The 21,952-nt window shown below is 41.6% G+C and overlaps 1 protein-coding gene across 1 annotated transcript in view; it reads left to right on the top strand.

Moving 5' to 3' along the window:
- The first annotated feature begins 9,034 nt into the window (after positions 1 to 9,034).
- POF1B (POF1B actin binding protein) overlaps positions 9,035 to 21,952 on the top strand; it is a 40,212-nt gene continuing 27,294 nt past the window's right edge. The window contains exon 1 of the mRNA XM_067548384.1: positions 9,035 to 9,993. Within this exon, the coding sequence (XP_067404485.1) occupies positions 9,262 to 9,993 (732 nt within the window). The 5' untranslated portion in view covers positions 9,035 to 9,261. The remainder of the gene's footprint in view (positions 9,994 to 21,952) is intronic.

Here is a 21,952-nt window from a genome sequence, read left to right as displayed (position 1 = left end):
CCTACTGTACTCTGAAGGCTGCTGTACTGGATCACCTCTGACTTTCCACAGAAGTCTATCGGACAAAGTTTCACAAGGAACTGTTCCCAAATAGAGGTTGCGCATGGGCCATTGCCAAATTGTGGAGCCTTTGGGTAACCCACTGGCTGACCCCAGAAACCAAGACTATGGGTGACCTCATGGACACCATTGTTTTGGAAAAGTATTTAAAAATTCTCCCTGTAGCAGTACAAGCCTGAGTCAGTCAGTTCCACCCAGCAACCATCGCAGGGGCTGGAAAGGCACATGGATAGGTTTTTGGAGGCAGAGGCCTCAAGCATTGGGAGAGTCCTCCCCTCTCTCCTCCCACATGGTGACTTGGGTTGTTGGATCCGGGCCAGGTTTTGGTGCCCCTTGAAGAAGGAGGCACCCACAGCACTGGGCCCCCTTGAAAGACAGAACCCCTACCTCTCTGGGAATCTCCAGGGGCCAGCACTCCAAGGCTCCAGGTGGTCTTTGTCTACTGTTCAAGAGTGCTCAATCAAATGTTGCTATTGTGGACAGTTGAGACATATGCAGCAAGAATGCCCCATGTTGGCATGTGATTATCTTGGGTGTCACTGGCTGACCAGATGGAAAGTCTCCAAGTGGGAGTAGTGGAAGACCTTCCCTGGCTCTTACTCATGGGTCACGATTGGAAGTATTTCCTCATGCTTTTGAATAGAAACTCTGTGCTTCTTGTCCCAGGCAGCTCTCAAGGGCTGAGTCTGTGTGGGCCTGTGCTGGATGTGCCCCCACAGAATCAGAAGAGAGTCCATCCCAAGGACCTCCTAAAAGGCTTCCGATCAATCTTCTCCCACAAGTGAGACAGAGACTCTATCAACTGTAGTCTACTATCCTCCAGAGCAGTGGTTCTCAACCTTTTTAGCTCAGGACCATTTGTAAATGTTTATGGCTTGTCACGACCCAGTAAATAGTCTGGGGCGGAAGCCCTGGGATGGTTTTGGTCAGTTCCTGCCCCTGGGAGGGCTGAGGGGGGGGGAGTTGGGTCCTGCCCAGTACTCACCCCACAGCAGCAGGTCCTGCAGCTCCTGTGCTGTGGGGCTGACTGGGCTTGACTCTCTGCTCCCGGCATTGCAACCTCCAGGGTTGCAGTGCTGCTCAGGTTTGGCTTTACCTCCCTGATTTGACCAAATTTGTTTGTGGAGTTGTGAGTTGGCTTATGAATTTGCAGTGCCACTCAATCAAATTTGGCCTAGCCAGACGCCCGTCGTCATGATAGCTGGGCCAAACCTGAGTGGCATTGAAACCCCAGAGGTTTCAGTGCCTGGTGTAATGCTAGCCCAGCCAGTCCTGTGGGAAAGGTGCCACAGTAGCTGCCATGCAACCATTTGAAACATTTTGGCGAACCAATTTTGGGTCCCAACCTACATTGAGAAACCCTGCTTCAGATGACATCTTTGCGCTCATTACTGCTCCGCATGAGGATCAGATCTTCCAAGAATGCTTCAACTAGGTATCTGCAATCTATAGGGAAGCCACCTTGGGACACTCCACCCAACAATTTCCCCATTTTGAGTTATGCAATGAAATTCCATACTGGGTGGAGTAACGACCACATGCGAAAGAGCCAGTATCCAGTTCAGTGTCCCCAAACCCGCTTGACGAGAACTGTTGAGACTAGCACACTCTGTCCTGATGACCAGACAGTGAGGTAAAAATGCTTGAAAGACGACTGGCCAGATTCCTTTTACTGGGTATATTGTGGGAAGTAGCAGACTTTTGTCTGTCCTGCCCAGACTACAAGAAGGTAGCCTCTAAGGGACAAAGTCAGGCTCCCTTTATCATCCCCCCCCGGTAACAACCCCATTTGAAAGGGTGGGAATTGACATCATAGGACCCCTTGAGAAAAGTGCTTTGGGCCACAAATGTATTTTAGTACTAGTTGACTATGCCATAAAGCACTCAGAGGCTGTTCATGTCCATCCTTGCTTGGGAGTGGCTGCACATCTTTTCCAGGTTAGGTCTCCTCTTGGTAATTATCACTGATCAGGAGACAAACTTTACGTCCTAAGTGCTTCAACATATCTGGTACCTCTTAAAGGTTTGACCACTCTGGACTTGGTCTGTCATCCTCAGACCAGTGGTCTAGTTGAATGGTTTTCTGAAACTTTTAAGTCAATGCTGAGAAAGTTTGTTGGGACAGAAGCCAGAGACTGGATCAATTGCTGTTGTACCTTTTATTTGGGTACGAGACTTGCAGGCTTCTCCCTTTTTGAACTTCTCTATAGAAGACAACCCCAGTGTATCTTAGATCTGGTCAAGGAGTCATGGGACACCCAGCCTACACACTCATTGAATATCCTCCACTAAGTCCTGCAAATGAGGGAGAGGCTGGAGTATCTCAGTCACTTTGCTTGAGCCAAACTATTCCAGGCCCAACAGAGCCAGGCTTAGCAGTATAATCAGGGAGTTGGGATGAGGATATTCCCCGTAGCAATCAAGTTGTTCTATTGCTTCCTAGCTCAGAGAAAAATGTTTAGCCCCCATCAAGTCATTCAGAGGGTAGGTCAGGTTGATTGAGGTTTTCTGCCCAAAGCCGCGATGAACAAAGCAGATCTACCATGTAAATCTGGTAAAGTCCTGGAGGACACAGGATAATCACTTTATCCATCCAGAAAGAGGAGATAAAGATTAAGGACCCCAGCTCCTGGAACTGGTTGAGATGAGTGTTAAAGGGGGGGGTCCCCCTTGGAGATGGATTGTCCACAGGCCACAGAGGTCAATTACAGGGCCTAGTGTGGGCGTATCAGGTTGTATTTTTCCCATTTCCAGGACAAACTTTCTAGTAACCCATCAAATTCATATAAAACCTAGGACCCAGTCCAGTCGAAAGGCCTATCCAATCCCGGAGGGGCTGAAGTCCCAGTTAACACAGGAAAAGACCTTAAAGCTAGGCATGATTGCAGAATCGAGAAGCCCCTGGTGTAGTCCAGTGGTCCTCATCACTGAACTGAAGGGGACTGTTCAATTCTGCATAGATTTCCACTAAATCAATGCAAACTCTAACTTCAATGCCTACCTATTGTCCCAAGTTAATGACCTGCTCGATCAGTTCAGCTAAGGCCAATACATCTCTACATTAGACTTAACTAAGAGCTATTGCAAATCTCCTCTCCCTTGATTGCTGTGCCAATACAGCCTTCTCGATCCCCATAGGCCTTTTTCAGTGTAATATGCCCTCTGATTTACATGGAGCCCTAGCCATTTTTCAAAGGTGTTGCAGCCGCATCAATCCTAGGCAGCGGTCTACTGGATGACATGGTAGTCTACAGCTGGGATTGGCCAAGCCACTTTAGGGACTTAGCCACAGTCCATCAGGCCCTACCAGATGCCAATTTAACAGCAAACCTAAAGAAATGCACATTACTAAAGTGGGATACTACATACTTAAGCTATCTGCTGGGGAAAGGTAAAATGCAACCATTTGTCTTCAGAATGGAATTCCTAGCCAACACCTCCATTCTGAAGACAAAAAAGCAAGTTTGGGCATTTCTTGTGCTGGCAGGGTATTATAAGTGATTTTGTACCCAAGTTTACATCTCTAGCAGCTTCTCTTAAAAATCAGCTCCTTGGCAGGTCACTTGATCTCTCTAATGTGACCGGGCGTTCCAAGAAATTAAAAGGATTCTCTGTACTGTACTGTACTGTACAGCCCTGATATTTCACAAGAATTTATTTTACACATAGACGCCTCATACCAGGCCCTGGGAATGAGAGACTGTCCCCGAAATTTCACATTCAGGGACATCCTAGTCTGTATATGAGTTGAAACTCCTGGACCATGAAACGTGGTATTTGGTCCTCAAGCAGAAGTGTCTAGAAATAAAGTGGGTGGTGAAAGCCCTGAACTATGATTTATCTGGGACTTCCTATCTTCTTGTCAAGTACCACACAATGCTCCAAAGACTCCAGACAATGAAAAATTCAAATGTCTTGGTCACTTGTAATGTACCTCATCATACAGCACTTTTGTTTTCATATAGAACATAGTGCTGGCATGAGTCACCACAATGTGGACTTTCTGTCCAGGATGAATGACGATAGCAAGCCACAGAGTGACAGGCCCACACAAAGCGGGATTGGCATGTGAGGGTATGTCTACACTGCAATTAGACACGTGCAGCTGGCCTGTGCCAGCTGACTCAGGCTTGCAGCTATGAGGCTGTTTTTGCTATGTAGATGTTTGGGCTCAGGTTGCAGCTTAAGCTCTGAGACTGTCCCACCTCACAGAGTCCTAGGGCCTGGGCTCCAGTACAAGCCAAGACAACTACACTACAATTAAACAGCCCCACAGCCTGAGCCCTCTGAACCCAAGTCAGCTGGCACGGCCTGCCATGGGTTTTTAATTGCATTGTAGACATATGACGAGAGCAGAGAGAGTGAGGGAGCTACGTGTGGGAGACTTGAAGCCTGGAGCAGGCTTGCTAAATGAGTTAACCAGAGACACTTGTGTAGAGAAGGAACCTCAAGCAACTGGTTCCTTATAAGAGAGCAGAAGCGGTTCCTGAAGGGAACCTGGGGCTTCTGGGAAGCCTGTAAGGGAATCAGCTCTGAGTAGGGTAGCTGCAAGCTGAACCCCAGAATGGATCACCTCCTAAGGACTGATAAAAGGACCCTGCAAAGGAACTTTAACTCAGCCAAGCTGTGAGCTCAGAGCTGTGCCCCAGGACAGAGTTTTTGAGTTTTAGGCCTGGTTTACACTACAGAGTTAGGCTGATGCAAGGAGGCTTACATCGACCTAACTATGGAAGTGTCTACACTTAAATTTTGCTCCTGCTGACATAACTGCCCTGTTATCCTGACTTAGTAACTCCACCTGCATAAATGGCATAGAGTCAAGGTTTACGTAATTAGGTCGCTGCATTGTCAGTGTAGACCCTGCATTGCTTATGTCAACTGTTACTGGCTTTCAGAAGCTTTCTCCCAATGCCCCACACTTAACAGTACAATCAATACAAGTGCTCCTGATGAGGATACGCACTGGTGACATAAAGAGCAAAGTGTAGATGCACATAAGCGAAGTAATTACTGTGGGGATGGTATGGTGGCATAAGTTAGATCAACTTCATTTTGTAGTGTAGAGTGGCCTTACTTTTGAGTTCATTTTGTCTGAATAAACCCAGCACCCAATAAAGGTGGTGATTGGATGAGCAAGCATGTGGAATATATAAAAGGGCCTGGAGGAGAGAGAATAAAGATCAAGGCGGTACAGAGGCACTCCAGCCACAAGGTGGTATAGGGACAGCCAATTTGTTTATGGGGCCCAGATTGGAGGTTCTTGGTGGTACAGTAATACAACTACTACTAACAATAATTTTGTGCAGACAATTACTCTGTGCTTGGAAATACCAATTTGCAAGTGAACTTGTGATAACTGCATCTGCAAATTATACAAGCAGCAGCACACCTGACTTTCTGAAAATCAGAACAAGTTGAAAGCCCTAAGGTTTGTTGGGGCTGGGAAAATAGTTAAAACAAGAGTCTTTTCTGCAGGTTCCGTACACATAGCCTATCACTCGATATGGGAAAACACCACAGTCTCGGCTATTGTTTTTTTATTATATTAAAGTCTAGTTAGGATCGTGACTTCATTGTGCAAGGTGGTGTTCAAACACATAGGTAGAAAAAGTCCCGGCTGCAAAGATCTTTTAAAAGATCTTACAAAAACCTAGATTTCTTAAAGGCTTTTTCAAGGCCATAAATTCTTCCACCAGATACGAACTTTCATAAACAAATGCCATGTCCTCTTTAAAATAAATGTTTTGGGTTGTTTATGATGTCAAACTGCTAATCTTGTGTAAAGTTCTTCCCCAACTAAAGGGCGTTGGCTGAAGTAACTCCCATATGCCAAAACTATGTTACGCTGCAGTAGATCTTAATTTCAATCAGCTGATGAAACAGATGTGTATTAAAGAGGAAGGGTTAGACAGCTCATTATGATGAGCTCTGCATCTTCTTCCTTCTTTGTAGTTTAACTATAGACTAGCTAACAAAAGTTGGTCCCTTATCTCTTGCATCATCAGTCAGCCACTGATCCGAAATCTGAGCCTTCTCTTCCCCTCACTCCCCCAGATGGCAAGGAAAGGCAAAGATTTATTTTAATTAAATAGAGAACTTAATGAATATACCCCAACTACTGTGATTGAATTATAGAATAAAATGAGTGAATTTTGGTCTTTGAAAATTTACTACAAACATTTTATAGAATTTCTGCATTATGTACCAAAATATACAAATAGTTTACTTTTAACAGCTAAATATATGAGAATGAAAAAGTATATAACCTGCAAAAATATTCAATAAAATAAAATTAATGACTGAAACATTAAAGATAAACATAATTGCATAAGCTATTTTACATAAGATGTTTTTAAAAAAGCATTAAATTGAGAAGATAAAGGATGCAAAGTAGATGCAACTCCAAGTGGGAAGCACTAAGTGAAAAGAAGTAATTTTTATAACTTTTTAAACATATGTATGTATAATTATTATTGTTAGTTGATTTATATCAATGAAGGGTCTGGTCCATTAATTCTGTTGTGATTTTAAATTACTACCATCTGTGATACATAACCATGTTGAATCATATGAATGCAATAGTACAGAGAAGCATGTGAAATAAGCTTTATTTGAAACCATTCTTTCCATTATTGGGAAAATAAAAAGCAAAAAACAAATAACACCTTGGATTTTTGTTTGTTTGTTTACATGCTTCTGGTAGTTTTGTACAGATTTTGAAGTTTTAGGTACATTCAAAAGGATCACAATAAAATATACTATTTGTCTAATGATTTCAGAAGAGTAAATTTTTTTTTAAAAAAAGAAAGAAATGACACTGAAGCTGCTGCTTTGACATATTCCTCCCTGCGTAATGTAGAAATTAAAAGCAAAGTATACAAAATATTTTTAAAAGCTTGATGTTGCTTCTCTTGAAAACAATGGCACCAGTTTCTGGGCCAAATTATTTAATGATTCCACCTCCCCTGATGGCAATAACAATGAATTGCTCATCAGACAACCTGTCTGGAAGGGGAAAAGCAAGTTATTGTTGTGAAATTTGAGCTCATTTTCCTGTTCTCGGATCATGATAAGCATAATACATTGGCACAAAACTCTCCCTTTACAGTGCCAGGCTTAACAATTGCTCTATTATAATATTCCAGATAACATCAGGCCCTTTTTCATTATGAGTTTTCGTAGGACAGCTTGGGATGGTAAATTAAAAACAGGTGGCATGAAAATAGTAGTATGTATTCAAATGACATTCATGTACCATAAAAGAAGGGAGACTCAGCAACATGTTTACCATTTACTTTATGGTGAAGGTTTAATAGCAGATAAAGTTCTATTTTCTAGCTCTGGAATATAAAGTTCTGTATTTATTGCTTTTATCAGGTTTGGTAAATAATGGCCCTTAATTTTTCATAGAAATCTAGGATTCATCCCTCAAATGCTGAGTATTTACGCATATGTTATATATGAGGTGTGTCACATCTCATTGACATCAGTAGGCAATGAGATAGGGCTTTGTAGGAGTTGATCAGCACCTTTCTGATGTGAGTCCCAAAGTAGTGGATTTCCTTGTGAGAACATTAAAAACTACTAAAAACCAGAAAAACCATATCATGTTAGAAATCGAATGGTTACATATGAAAGGATTCCTTCTGCTCACCCTCTGCAAACACCCACTCTTTTATCAGACTAAGAATCAACATATAAATCAACGAGAAATTTGTCCGATTGTACTTTCAAGTGTCTGAAGCCTCTCTCAGCTACTACTAGCTACAATGACTATTAATAAAATCATCATCAATATGCACTAGTAATTAATAATACAATCTTCATCTTGTGGGACTTGAAAGCAGTTAGCAAGCTTTTATAGGGTGATGGTGCACCAATCTGTAGCATCAGAGGATGATACATATATGTTTGAGATTTTATACAATATTTTACATAGTAAATAGTAATACTATTATCCTGTGCATTTCCAAGAAGAGGGACAGGCCAGCTGTCCCTCACATTACTGAATGTGAAAAGGGAGCCCTAAAGAAATATTCTGGATTGAGAAATTCAGTAGAAGTATGTACTTTCCCTACATAGTGAACTTTTAGGCCATTGACTCCCAAACAATCAATAGAAAATTTGCTGGTGGTCTGTCCCAAAAAAGCAACCAGGTCACATGGTGCTGGCTCTCTTCCTTGACACCAACTCCCAAACTGTATTAAAAATAGCTAAAAATACATTACAATGCTTGCCTAATATCACCCTTTGATATAAGCAATTGCTTTAGTACCCAGAGGATTATGTGCATGGGAGAGAAGGCGGTCCCTAAGATTACAAATGGAAGTGGTTAGAAATGTTTGCAAACCCCCTACTTTAGACATAGAATTTGAGTGATTTAAGTGACTGTGATTGAGTAGCAGATAACTGTATGTTTATATCCCCCTTCACCCAACAAACAAATTAAGACACCAAAGGGGAAGTCTGGGTGGATTTACAACAGGATTGAAATGATTTCATTTTGTTTTATTACAACTGCAGAAAATGTTTGACAGAGGCTGGTGACAACTGAAAATGGGTATATAAAATGAAAATATAAAGGGATCATTCAGCACCAATATATACAGCCTATTGTTTGACAATAGGGTGACCGTGGCACCTCCCCTGGAAACTGTGGTATTGCAAAAAGTTGTGATCTATTGCTTTTAATTCTGAGGGGTCTTTGAATTTCCTGCTCCTGCTTGTGGGCAGGGGGCTCTGTACTGCAACATGGGATCTGGGCCTGCTAGCACTGAGCAGTCAGTGGGAAAGGGCGGCTGGGCTTGTTTCCCCTCCCGGTCTGTCTCGCTGATCGCGGGCGGGCGGGCGCTGCAGCGGGTCTCCTCGTCCCTCTGCCAGCTGCGGTGGCTGTTCGACTCAGCGCCCACCTGCCTTCTTAGAGGGCAGCCCCCGGGGCGGGGCTCCCAGCGCCCGGCCTAGCTGGCCCCTGGCCCCCGGAGGCGGCGGCCGGTGCCGCTCCCTTCCGCGAGGGGAGTCACTCAGGTGCGTCGCCGCTCCAAGGCGTGTCCTGCCAGGGCGCGACTCGCGCGGCTACTAATCCCCGCCCCAGCCCAGTTCGCCCCACACTCGCTGCCCAGGCCTGGCGCTCGCGCTCCGCAGCAGTGCTTCGCTCGCTCGCTCCCTGCCCTGTCTCGTCTCCAGGGGCTCCCCGTCGGCACCATGTACGGCGACCAGCAGCAGCAGCAGCCCCAGCCTCTGCCCTCGCACCTGCAGCAGCAGCACCGGCCCCAGCCCTGCTACCACACGCTGCCTCTGCCGCACCACCGGCTCCGGCCTTGCCCCGAGCCGCTGCCCTGCTACGACCCGCCGCCCCTGCAGACCCGGCCTTGCCCCAAGCCGCTGCCCTGCTACGACCCGCCGCCCCTGCAGACCCGGCCCTGCCCCAAGCCGCTGCCCTGCTACGACCCGCCGCCCCTGCAGACCCGGCCCTGCCCCGAGCCGCTGCCCTGCTACGACCCGCCGCCCCTGCAGACCCGGCCCTGCCCCAAGCCGCTGCCTTGCCACGACCCACCGCCCCTGCAGACCCGGCCCTGCCACGACACGCCACCCCTGCAGAGCCGGCCCCGGCCGTGTCCCGAACCGCTGCCCTGCCCCGAGCCGCCCCCTTTGCAGAGCCGGCCCTGGCAGTGCCCCGAGCCTCTGCCTAAGCCATGCCCCGACCCGCGGCCCCTGCCCTGCCCGGAGCCGCTGCCCCCCCTGCAGCACCACCAGCACCAGCAGCATCAGGAGGGCAACGTGGTGTACGAGCGGGTGAGGACCTATAGCTGCCCCGGGGGCAAGCGGGTGCAGGTGCTGGAGCCCCCTCCGTGCTCCCCCCGGGCGGTGTCCCCGCTGGAGAACACTTCAGGCTACCAGCACGTCGTCTGGAACCGCGACTCGCCTCAGCAACAGGTACGTGGGCCGCCCCGCTCCGCTCCCTGCCCTGTTGGCCGGCCGGGGCTCGTGTGGCTCCCGACCCTCTCTCGTGCTTCTGTGGACTTGGGCCGCCGTCCGTCTGCTGCTCCCTGCTCTGTGCGTGTGAGTGAGTGTGTTGGGGGCGGGGGGAGGTCATTTACTAGTTACAGAGCGTGTGTGTGTGTGTGTGTCTTTACTAGTTAGTGGGGGGAGAGGGGATGCGCAGGCCCATTTACACAACCATTGCTGAGACGGACTGGTGATGAACCTTCTTGAAATGCAAACTTCCTGTACACGGCTGGACTTCCTGAAGTGAGTTATACAACCTGTGCTACTAACACAGATGCATAAGGAAGTCTTTTCTTTTCCGCAGGCACCAGTGGGCAAAGGATGTGTTCAGCTTTCACTATAGAGCTATTGACATACGGAGAAAAGATAATTTAGAAAAGAGTTTTCCCTATTTTCTCTCTAATTAGAAGTGTTGTATGTGTGTGATGGCTTTATGAATACGGTGTAAGCAGAACTGAGTTAATGTATGAGCACTGGTGGGTATCTGCAGCTGAGAATTGTAACAGGTGAAATTACTAGGTTTAGAAATGTTTTGCAGTCTGTCCTGAGATTTCTAATCCTGTTCCTATATAACAAATTATATATCATTTTTGTACTGTAAAGATAAATGGATTATGAAATGGATAGCTGAACCTCATAAAAGCTAGCGACTGCTTTTGGAACGAGTTTAGGGTGACCAAATGTCTCGATTTTATAGGACCGTCCCAATATTTGGGGCTTTGTCTTATATAGGCACCTATTAACCCTCCACCCTGTCCCGATTTTTCACACTTGCTATCTGGTCACCCTAAATGAGATCAAAACCAGATAGTACTTTAAGATACTTTTCTGTGTTCCAGTAGTAATTTTTTATTATATTAATTACATTGTAATGTATTTTTAAAAAAGCATATTAAATGTTATCTGTACAACAGGCCATTGTTGAAATTATGCTAGGTAATCTGTTTTTTATCCATGCTTGAAAGGCTATACATAACGATAATGTATCTTCACAATCCAGGTTTTTTATGATTTTCAACTTAAATTCCACTTTTTCTTCTCTTTGAATGGATGAATTACGGTCGTATTTGTTCAAGCTTTCTTTAGTTAGTCCCACCTATTATTACTGAGTACAGAGCTACAAACAAATAAATCCCCACAACAACTCGAAGATATTCCATCCTGTTACAAAATTTTCTGCACATCTTTGTCACAATATAATTAAAAACAGTGTTTTAAAATGTATCACCCCTATTTTTTTGTAATCCTTATATTTGAGTGTATCTTTTTATTGTCTTCTATTTGTGGAATTTGGTTTTTTTTTTATACAAATAACTTTAATAAATATATCTAAAAAAAGAATAGGGATTACTAAAAACATTAGTTTCAGAACCAATTTTAAAAGCATTATAAGCTTAATTTAAAAGTTTACAGTGTAAATTAAACTGTAAAGGAATTCTACTTGAAGTTGAAAATGCACAAATCAATATTAATAGATCATACTGTTAGTGGTAAACCTGTTCACAGAAAAAACATGACTACAAAAAAGTAGCAGAATAGATACATGAGTGTGTTGTTAGATTAAGACCAGTAGGTCTTTAATGAGGTCAAAAGGCAGAGGAAAGATGTAGTTTTTATTGTGGAGGTAAACTGATTTTTTGTAATGGATGCTGATATATTTATTTATTGCTACAATTGGAACAGCACAATAGCATAGAGTGGCACTACATAGCAACTGTTAGTTATTCCTTCAACCTTCTTATCACACTGCTTCTGGAAATGCATCCTTTTTCTATGGGAAATTTTGTGGGTTATCTTTTAGAAAAACAAAGTTAACATTTGTTGGTATTAATGTCAGAAAAAGTTTGTGGAGCTGCAATAAAATTTTGTTTAATAATTTATTTGTAGTGCTTTTAAGATCGTGAGTGAAATGTTGCTAAAAGTGAAATGTCTTCCCTATTGTGGATTTGTTCTGTTTGTGTAATTTCTTATAGTGGATTTGTTTGTTCTATCAATTGTGGTTTCACTTAGTGTAATGTCTTTCATTTCTCTGCTATAGGGCTTTTGTAAACTATGGAAAATAGAGCATTTTGCTAACAGCAGATGTGAATTTGTATAAAACACTAAACACCCTCAGCTGTGTGTGAATATGTATGCTCACACCCTTGCTGGATCATTCTACTAATATTTGAATTTCAAAGAGTTTTAGATGTCATCTTGTTCAGGATGTTTATGACATTGGGATACATCTTTGACCATCTCATTTTTAAACAGATTTACAGATTTGTGTTTGACCTAAAAGTCTTTTACTCAGGCAAAACTCATTGACTTCAGTGGGAATTTTTCCTGAGCATGTGTTGCAGGATCAGTATGGTCTAGTATGAAATGCAGCAATTGTCTGAAGTATCTCTTTATGCTTGTGCACAAGTGCATGAGATACATACAGTATGTGGTTTGGGTTGTTTCATTTTAGTCAAGGTAAATAAAGGCTAATTCCAGAGGCAGCCTGGTCTTTAGCAAATTCAGTCAGTTAGCTACAGATTGCTTCTCATCCCATGGAATCTTCATAAATTCTTTTATAGTTATTCACAACAAAATCATAGAATGTCCTTGGCGTTCAGGTAGAGATAGTTAGCCATGACTATTGGAGATGGATTAGATGGAATATTTTAGATTATGTTTATAAACAGTGTTGCTCACTCAAATATTTGGTGCAAAAATCCTGTATGTGGGTTAACTAAATACATATTTAAGAGCCCAGTCCCACAAACACAGACATACATGAGTAACTGCAGTGGGATTATTTCCATGAGTGAAATTACATGCATGCATCAGTGTTTGCAGAATCTGGTAAAAAATATTCAGGTTATCCCTTTGCCAATCATATTGTCAGTCTTTATATTTAGAAAACATGTCCCTACAGAAATACAGAGTAGCTCGATTTTTATTGATTTTTTTTGCCTAGTCAGCTATTACTTGCATAAATTAAAGCTAAAGTAGGAGCCTTTTTGTCCAAAAGTGTAAATAAATTGTTTGGATACAAGAGAATAGATTCAGGGTTGCCTAAATGTGAACTTGTTGGGTAAGATCCTGCGCTCTTCAGGCCTGCTTTGTGTCACTCCTAACAGTGCAAAGCAGAGTTAAATCCAGTTTAAGTAGCTAGCTGAAGATTCCTCTTGCATAGGGAATTCCTTCATTTATAGCCCCTGGTGTAGGGGGCATAACTGAGAAAAGGAGGTGTGTGGGCGTGTGTGTATGGAGCACCCTCTTGCTTTGGCAATCTCTAGCTGCTGGAATGGCCCTTTGCACCTGATACATAGTCATGTCTGTTGCAGATTTCTTGGTGTCAAGAATTCAAGAAGCATGTTTATAAACTGGAGAGTGCTCAGAAAAGAGCCCCCGGGAATGATTAAAGGATTAGAAAAATACCATATAGTGATAGATTCCTGTCTGTTTAGTTTAAGAAAGAGAAGGCATAGTGATGACTTGATTCCCAGTCTGAAAATAGCTACACGGGGAACAAATATTTGATAATGGGGTCTTCAGTCTAGCAGACAAAAGTATGACAAGATCCAGTGGCAGGAAGTTGAAATTAGACAAATTCAGACTGGAAATAAGGCATACTTAAAAAAAACCAAAAAAACCTGTGGGGTAATTAACCTTTGGAACAATTTACCAAGTGTTAAGGTGGATTCTCCATCACAGGCAATTTTTAAATCATCATTGGATATTTTTCAAAATATGCTCTTTGTTGGGGAATTTCAGTGACCTTTGTTATGCAGGACATCAGACTACATGATCACAGTGTACCTTTCTGGCCTTAGAATCTATTGATCTATGTCTCAAATGGGAGAAGTGTATATAGGAAGCAAGATGGTAATAAAATCCTTATAAAAATTACCGCAAAAGTCTCTGTTCATATAATTCAAATGTCAATATTTTAGACATTTAAAATTGTTTAGACAATATTAATTACTATTTGGCAAATTTTACTTCTATATCAAAGCCATAAAGAAGCATTTGAGACCAGCATATTGTTTGTGACATTCATTTAACTTTAGAACCTCTCAAATTATATTTTGGAAGGTGGATTGAAGAATGGTGGTCCTGAACTAAGTACCTTGATGGATGATCAAGTTTTGCAATAGGTGGAATGTTAATAGGAATTGGATCAGGCCTGATCTATGGTTTGTAAAAGAAACACTAACCACATTTTAACTATAGTGGTATACATTCATCTCCATAATTCTGCAGTACAATTATTGTCAAATTTGACTTCTTTTTATACTGTTAAAAGCTGAGGAAAACTTTATTTTTGTGACATCTGATGTATTTCATAGACTTCCACAATATGAATGACTTTTCAAAAACTGACTTTGGTAAGACCTTGAAAAATTCTTTAAGACTGAATAAAAGAGGATGAAACAGTAATAATATACATTTCAACAAGAAAACATTGTAAAATCCCTACCTTCCTTGTACAATATCCTACTGTAGGGCTGTATTTTCAGATAAGTGAATGTGCAAATTTTCACATACAGTGTGCTCACTACTGTGTCACATTTGGGCATGCATTTACTCTGATTGTGCATTCAAATTGGGTTATTGCCTGTACAAATTATTATTAACTTTTTGTGCGCAATTATCTAGTTTCCAGTTTATCTAGTAACTGAGATAAGTGTGTGAGCATATTAAGTGTGTAATTGTTTAAGCTAACTTTTTCCAAAATCGGGCCTGTATATATTATTTAAAAAAACCAAAAAACTAGCAGTCAAAGAAAAATTCCTTTTTGTGACTTTAGCTCCAGTTTATGAATTTAAGATTTTTAATTCTGAACAAACTTAAGAAAAACTTTGACAACCAGTATTAACTCTTCTTGTCATAACTTTACAATTCCAGGTTAGTAGACAGAATTCTGGTCTGAAAGTCAGAAGACAAGAGTTCCCATTCTGCCACTGACTGTGCTTTGTGACCGTAGGCAGGTCAGTTGAACTCTCTGTGCTTCAGTGACTCAGTCTGTAAAATGGGAACACATAATGTGCATTGAAATCTAGAGATGAAAATGCTAAGTATTGTTAATATGTGCTATTGTAGTATGCAGTGTAGTTGTAGCTGTGTCGGTCCCAGGATATTGGAGCGACAAGGTGGGTGAGGTAATATCTTCTAGAAGTTGGTCCAATGAAAGAGATTACCTCACTCACCTTGTCTCTGTATGTAGTATTGTTGACATATTTGAAAAAACGAGTTAAGTGTCAAACAAACAAGTTCTTACCCTGAAACAACGTAGGTTCTAAATTCCTGATTCAGTAGAGCACTTAAACATGGCTTAACTTTAAGCATGTACAGTAGTCATATTGAAGTCAGTGGGGCTATTCATGTGCCTAAAGTTAAATACATGCTTAAGTGTTTTCTGAATCAGAAAAAGCACAAGAAGGTGTAATCCAGATAAGATATAGATTGAGTTGTGGTTTCTATAGCTGAATTACTGGTCCTAAACTTTTGGAAGGTGGAGAAGGAGGATGCTTAATAAAGATTAATTTAGGAGGTTGCTCAAACCCAAGTGGCAGTAAATGAGAAGGCATATACTTGGGAGTGGATGAAAGAGACAAAGGAAGTAATTGGCAAGAATTTTGGAAGGAGTATAAAGAGTGACAGGGGGAGTAGGTGGAATTTAACAGATTGTTCTCTACATGGGGAAGTATGTAATTCATTGGGAAACGGAGTTGCCCAATGGGAAATGCAGGGGACTATGAGTAAGAACTCTTGAGCCTTATCCTTGACTCTCCTATTGACTTTGTGGAGATTGCTTAATTTTGTGTGTACCTCAGTTTATCTAGCTATAACATGGGTATACCTACCTCACATGGATGTTTTGAACCTTAATTGAGTTCTCAAATAAAAAGTGATATAGAAATATTATATTGTTTGCTACTGCTGATTGGCCAAGAGGCATCTCTTGTGTGATACTTTTAAAAGATTACTTCTGCATAGAGTCTGTACATTCATTAAGGATGTTAAAGATTGTGTGTGTGTGTGTGTGTAAATCAAACATTTGCACTATAGCATTTATTCTGTCAGTGTTTTCCATTCTGATTGTTCTTATGTATATTTTGATTACATTACTGAGTAAGAAAATTTGGAAATAGATGTATTTTATGATCTATTTGACTGTATTGCCTTGTCACAGATGAAAGCAGCTACTTTGTTAATCTGTTGTTCTTAGTGTTCTTTGTTTGCTGTATGCAGCCTTTGATTTACTCTTTCATTTTTGTTGTTATGGGTCAAATGCTGCTCTCTGTCACATCAGGGAATATCTGGAATAATTCCATTGGCTTCAGTGAGGTTGTATGAGAAGTCTTTCAGGGGAAATTGTGCTCTGACCTACTTTGAAGTACTTTTATAAATGTTTGAAGTTGGTTACAGTATTTATTGCAGATCTCATTTTGCTGTTAGGTTTGAATGAACCCTGCTTGGAGTACAGAGTGTAAGTATTAAAATCCTAGTTATGATTTCTGAAGAGTGAACACTACATGGAAATATAAGAAGAAAGCCTTTTTCAGACTGAACTAAAACACCTAAAAGCTGCAAACCCTCATGTGAAGAGTCCTTACGTGAGAGTGGGTTTGCAGGGTCAAGATCTTGGGGCTCAATCCTCTGAGGTGCTGAGCACCCTCAACCTGAAGTTGATGTCAGTGGAATGCCAATGGTCGCTGATCTGTCTGTTTTGTTTGAGACCAAGAGCCAAAGAATTAGCCCACCTCCTCCCAGCTCCCAAATTTAGTAGATTAACATGGAAGATCACGAGTGACAATTAGAAAACCAGTTGTTTAAAAAAAAAAAAAATTGTCATGTTAATTTATAGGCAATCTCACAGTCCTATGTTTATATCAGATTTCTCTTTTACTTTTCATTCATGATCTCTTCTGAGTGTTCTTTTTTGTTTCTCTGGATAGTGGGATGAATTTTTTTCTCAGTTTACATTAGTGTAAATTGGGAGTAACTCTACTGAAGTCTACAGAGTTGAAATTTACTCAAAATTAATTGATAGCAGAATCTGGTTTATTATTTCTATTCCGAGGTAGAGTTCTTAGCTGTCATGATTTTATTTATCTTTGATCATGTTGTGTGGTGGTAAATTAACTATCATATCTGCAGATTGTTAGGTCACTTGTAAATTCTGCTAAGGAATCTGTTGCTGAAGTTTTTCTTTTTTCTGTTTTTTTTTTAGAATAGCAATGATACATGTTTATCTGAAGGGTATCTTAAGTTTTGCTTGCCTTGTATATATTCTTTATACTTTTTTATTTTTATCTGTTCTGGTGTCAGTACACATTCACCACTTTAGTGTGGAGATCTCTTTCTATTATTTCTTAATTTAAAGGTGTGACTCTGCAATGTATATTGAAATGGAAAATTGCACTTAATCCTGTGAACTAGTCCCATACTGAAGACCCCATAGAATTTGGTCCAAACAATACAGAATTCAGCACTGGTTGCCATTCCACAATTTATTGGTTTATTGAGTGCTTTTCTACAGTCTGTTATATCAGACATGAATCTCATTGCAACAAGTAGTTCAATGAAACAATGGCTGAGTAGTTCAATGAAACAATTATAATGTTTGTGAAAAAACCAAACCAAACCAAAACCCTTGAAGTGACCTTAAGGCATTTCAAAGAAACCTTTGAGCACAAAACCACAGTGTCTTCTGCTTGCCAGTGCATGTTTAAATTTGTCCTCCTAAATTTAATGGTGTGGGACCCAAACCTGCTTTGTTGCATTGGTGTATGTACAAGGCCTGATCTTGTCACCGAAACTTTTCCAGGCATGGGATGTTCTCCATGCCGACCTCTACTTCTTGCAGGAAAGGAGTTCAGTTGCCCCATGGCAGTGCAGAAGGTTTTCCATGGTACACTGTAGGAAGGAGAGGGCTTGGGGAAGATATTTCACCCCTACACACCATGTTGCTGTCGGTAGAAGTCCTGGCAGCACAGCTCCACTGGGGCTGCAATAGCAGGGAACAAAGAGCCCGTGCTGAGGACTTGGAGCCGGTGTGGAGGCACAGGATTTTTGTGTAGAGGGCACTGGCCTCTAGCTAATCTCCCAGATTGTGTGACTCTAGCCTGTTCTGCAGGTATGAGGAGAAGTGCAGGCAAATGCCACTTCTCTGACAGAACAAGTGAAGAATAATTTCAAAAAGATGTCTTCTCATTTTGCCTCCTCCATCAGGCTGTCTGAGGAGGTGATCAGGCTAGTGTAACCATGTTTAAATCAGTGGCATTACTATGAATTTAAGTTAGTGTAACTGGGTACATGCTTTGTGGTAGAAACTGAGTCTATGTATCTTAAAAGTGAACATGGATTTGTGGAGGTAAAACATCCCCCTGAACTCTAAGTACGTTATTCTACATAGAATTTAGAATCTTTCCTTAAATCTTAGAAGAGTAGAGATGTAGTCTATCTTAATATCCTCCCAGTCTCTTTATACTTATGAGAATACTTTAGTAGCTGAGTAAAATAGCTTTACAAGTTACAAGCTAGAGAGCTTAATAACATGAATTTTTTATCCCAAAATCTTGAGGCAGTGGATTTAGTTTAGGTAGGTTTGTGAGGCTTTTCACAGATTATGTACTTTAAATATAATCCAGTTTCTTAAAAGGATACGTTTTTCAGTGCACCCTACTACAGTAGGTACCTCTGAATTAAAAAAAAGCCAACAAAACTTTTCCCAATCATTTATTTGTATTACCACAGTGCCTGTGTGCCGGGACAACATTGTGCAAGGCACTGTACAAATACAGAATAAAAAAGAAGCTCTCTGCCTGAGAGAATTTACAGTCTAAGTAATTATTTTGAGTCAGAGACTGAGACACAAAATTACGTATGTTTAAAGAGCAGGCTTTGGGAAGTGGAATTTGTGTGACGAAATCAATCATTTTAATTTGTAGGTGTTTTAGTTTATAGTCCAGATCCTTTAAAAATTAGGATAATTTAGAAACATGGTTATCCTTTGTAAGTTGTCATCTTTTCTTTTTAATGTCGTGCCTCATATAAGGAGTCCTGCTGACTTCAGTAGGAGTACTCACATGATGACAGTTTGCAGGATCAGGCCATAATTATACAAAAGGGTGAAAATGTGATCAAGACTATGACAACTCTTCAACAGTACTCATAACTTTGACGTTCCCTAATTACTATAATTGATGCTTAGGGTAGAATGTTTTCTACTTTAATTGCTTTTTCCTAGTGTTATGATTCACTCTTTTAGGAGGAGGATTGAAAAACTGCTGCAGGCTTATTACACTGTAACAAAGATGTGGCAGTTTCAAACTGGATATCTGACCTACTTTGGAATTGCTCTTATCCAATGATGAATGCCCCCTTGATTTAAAATGTTGATAACAGCAACAGAAGTCTTCTTGGCATTACTTAGTTGGTAGGGAAGGAAGTGACCATGACCTGTGAGTTGTTCCTGCTACTCTACAACAGTTAACTAACAAACAGCCCAATCATCAAACTGACCTCAAAAGGAATTCTGCTTACTTGAGGAATGCAGTGTAGTAGCCATGTTGGTGCCTTGATATTAGAGAGACCAGGTGCATGAGATGATATTTTTTATTGGACCAGTTTCAGCTGGGTGGGAAGAAAGCTCTTCTTTCAGTTTGGAACTCTGTGTAGCTCGAAAGCGTCTTTCTCACCAGCGGAAATTGGTCCAATAATATATATTACCTCACCCACCTGTCTTTCTACTTGAAGAATGTAGGTTTGGACTGTGGCTCTGTACTCAAAAGGGGTTTGTTGATGTTGCTGGTATACACATGGAATTTAAGGTGTCAATTTATGTGGATACTCCACTAGAAGAAGTGGAAACAAATATTTGCCAAATGAAAGCAAACACAATTGGTAGGAAATTAAAAAAAAAAAAAAATTTAGAGAATGAAAATGATTGAATGAAAAGGAGAAATTTCTCCCAGGAATATCTTATTTCACAATTGTCAGTTATGGATGTTTTGCACCATCCCCTGAAGCACCTGGATCTGTCAGGGATGGGATACTGGGGGAGGTGGTCCAGAGATCTGATCTCGTCTGGCAATTCTTATGTTCCCATTATTTCACTATTTAAATAAAATAAAAATTTCTTTGTGTCTCATCTCAGAAGTGAGGCGCTGAAAAAACAATAGATAGTATGTGTGTTTACAGTGCTTCTCATTTGTCGATACGAGAGTACTTTATGGGTTGTATCTTCAGCTGGTTTAAATGGGTGCCGCTCTCTTGAGTTCAGTGGAATTATTCTGATTTACACCAGCTGAGGATCTGTCCCAATAAAATTGCATAAGCTTTGATTCTTATTCCCGTTTTGCAGACAAGGCGTGGGGGCTAAGAGCCAACTCCATTGGGGTGCTATGTACAAATGAAAGAGCTGAAAAAAAGAAAATGCCAGCACTGAGAATTCTAATTTTGCCCAGCAACTATGTGCCCCCTGCCCCTCCCCCAAAAAAGTCTTCTGTATAATGTGGAGAAATGTGCACAATGCTCAATAATGCTAAAAAACCTAAATACCTGCATGAAACAAAGCACTGGTGATTGTGGTGAAAGCAGATGTGAGCTAGTGTGGCAATGGGACAGAATTGTTTTAGGACAAGCACAGTGTATGTAGCCATTTTCATTATTTAAGGATATTCTTGCACCACCCTGAAGTACTGCTTAACCCAGATGTGTGGAAGAGTTGAGTTAGGATAAAGGATGTCTGTGGCTGGCTTTCACGAGTGTCTGCCGCAGACATAGAAATGCTACTTGTTTACATGAAACAGTATCTCTCACTGCCAGTTATTTTAATATATGCGGGATACGGTATTGTTGCTAGCCCAGAAGCCTGGGAACCTGTAATGTAATTTTTAATTAGATCGGGACAGGAAGGAAGATCTTGTTGGTAAAACACTGGATTAGTACTGAAGATCTGTGTTATATTTCTGGCTTTGGCACAGATTTTTGTTATGACTTTGGGCAAGTTGCTATAGGTTCAGATTTTCAAAAGTGCCCTCTGCTTGGGTGCCCAAATTTAGTCACTATAATGTAAACTCCGGTTTGAACTCAGGCTCAAGCCTAATCCCCCTTCCATGTACACACCCATTGCACTAACTCAGGGTCCCAGGATCCCACGGCTGTGGAGACTCTGAACCTGAGTCAAGTTAGGACCCTTGGGTTCAAGCCCTTTTGCTTTGCAGTGTAGACAGCCCCACTGGACTAGTGCTCTGGGGGTCTGCCAAAAGCGTTCCACAGTCCTGTGGGCAAACTTTCTTTGTCCTCTGGACAGTCAAGTTTTGTGGACGGTCAGATTTTCCCACACTGCACCGCAAACAAAGCTGCTACATTTTGGGATAGTGTTAGGAAGTCTGGGATATATGGGTGGTTGGACTGCATAATGGAGTGTAGATGCTGGAGCCCCACATTGGGGCCAAGTGTTCAACAATTCCTAACCTGGAGTTACAAATGAATGTAGATGCTCAAGCTCTAGGTTAACGAACCCAGGGACTGCTAACTTGAGTTCTACTAACCCTGGCTTACATTGCATCGAGATACACCCTGTACAAACACTTAGCTCACAGTATGCTGCGCTGTAAATCTGCTTTGCGTTAGCATGCCAGGCACTAGCTGTCCATGTGAACTGTGCCACCATGCACTAAAAGTTCCGAAGGGTGTGCTGATCTACTCAAAGCTGGGTAGATCAGAGCACACTGTGGAACATGGACAGATAATGTGCGACAGGCTAGTGTGAAGTAGATTTACACCCCAGCTTGCCATGAACTGAGTGGTCATACAGATAAGCCCAGTGACCAGTCGATACGTGGATTCATCTAAGTTGTGCTTTTTGTTTCTTCCTTCCTTTCTGCTTCCAAGTTGCGCCGAG

Source organism: Emydura macquarii, unplaced genomic scaffold, assembly GCF_026122565.2.
Source record: "Emydura macquarii macquarii isolate MOO-44397 ecotype Brisbane River unplaced genomic scaffold, CSIRO-AGI_Emac_v2 contig_1253, whole genome shotgun sequence".
NCBI lineage: Eukaryota > Metazoa > Chordata > Testudines > Chelidae > Emydura > Emydura macquarii.
Note: the sequence above shows the minus strand (reverse complement) of the source record. Positions and strands in the feature narration are given on the sequence as shown.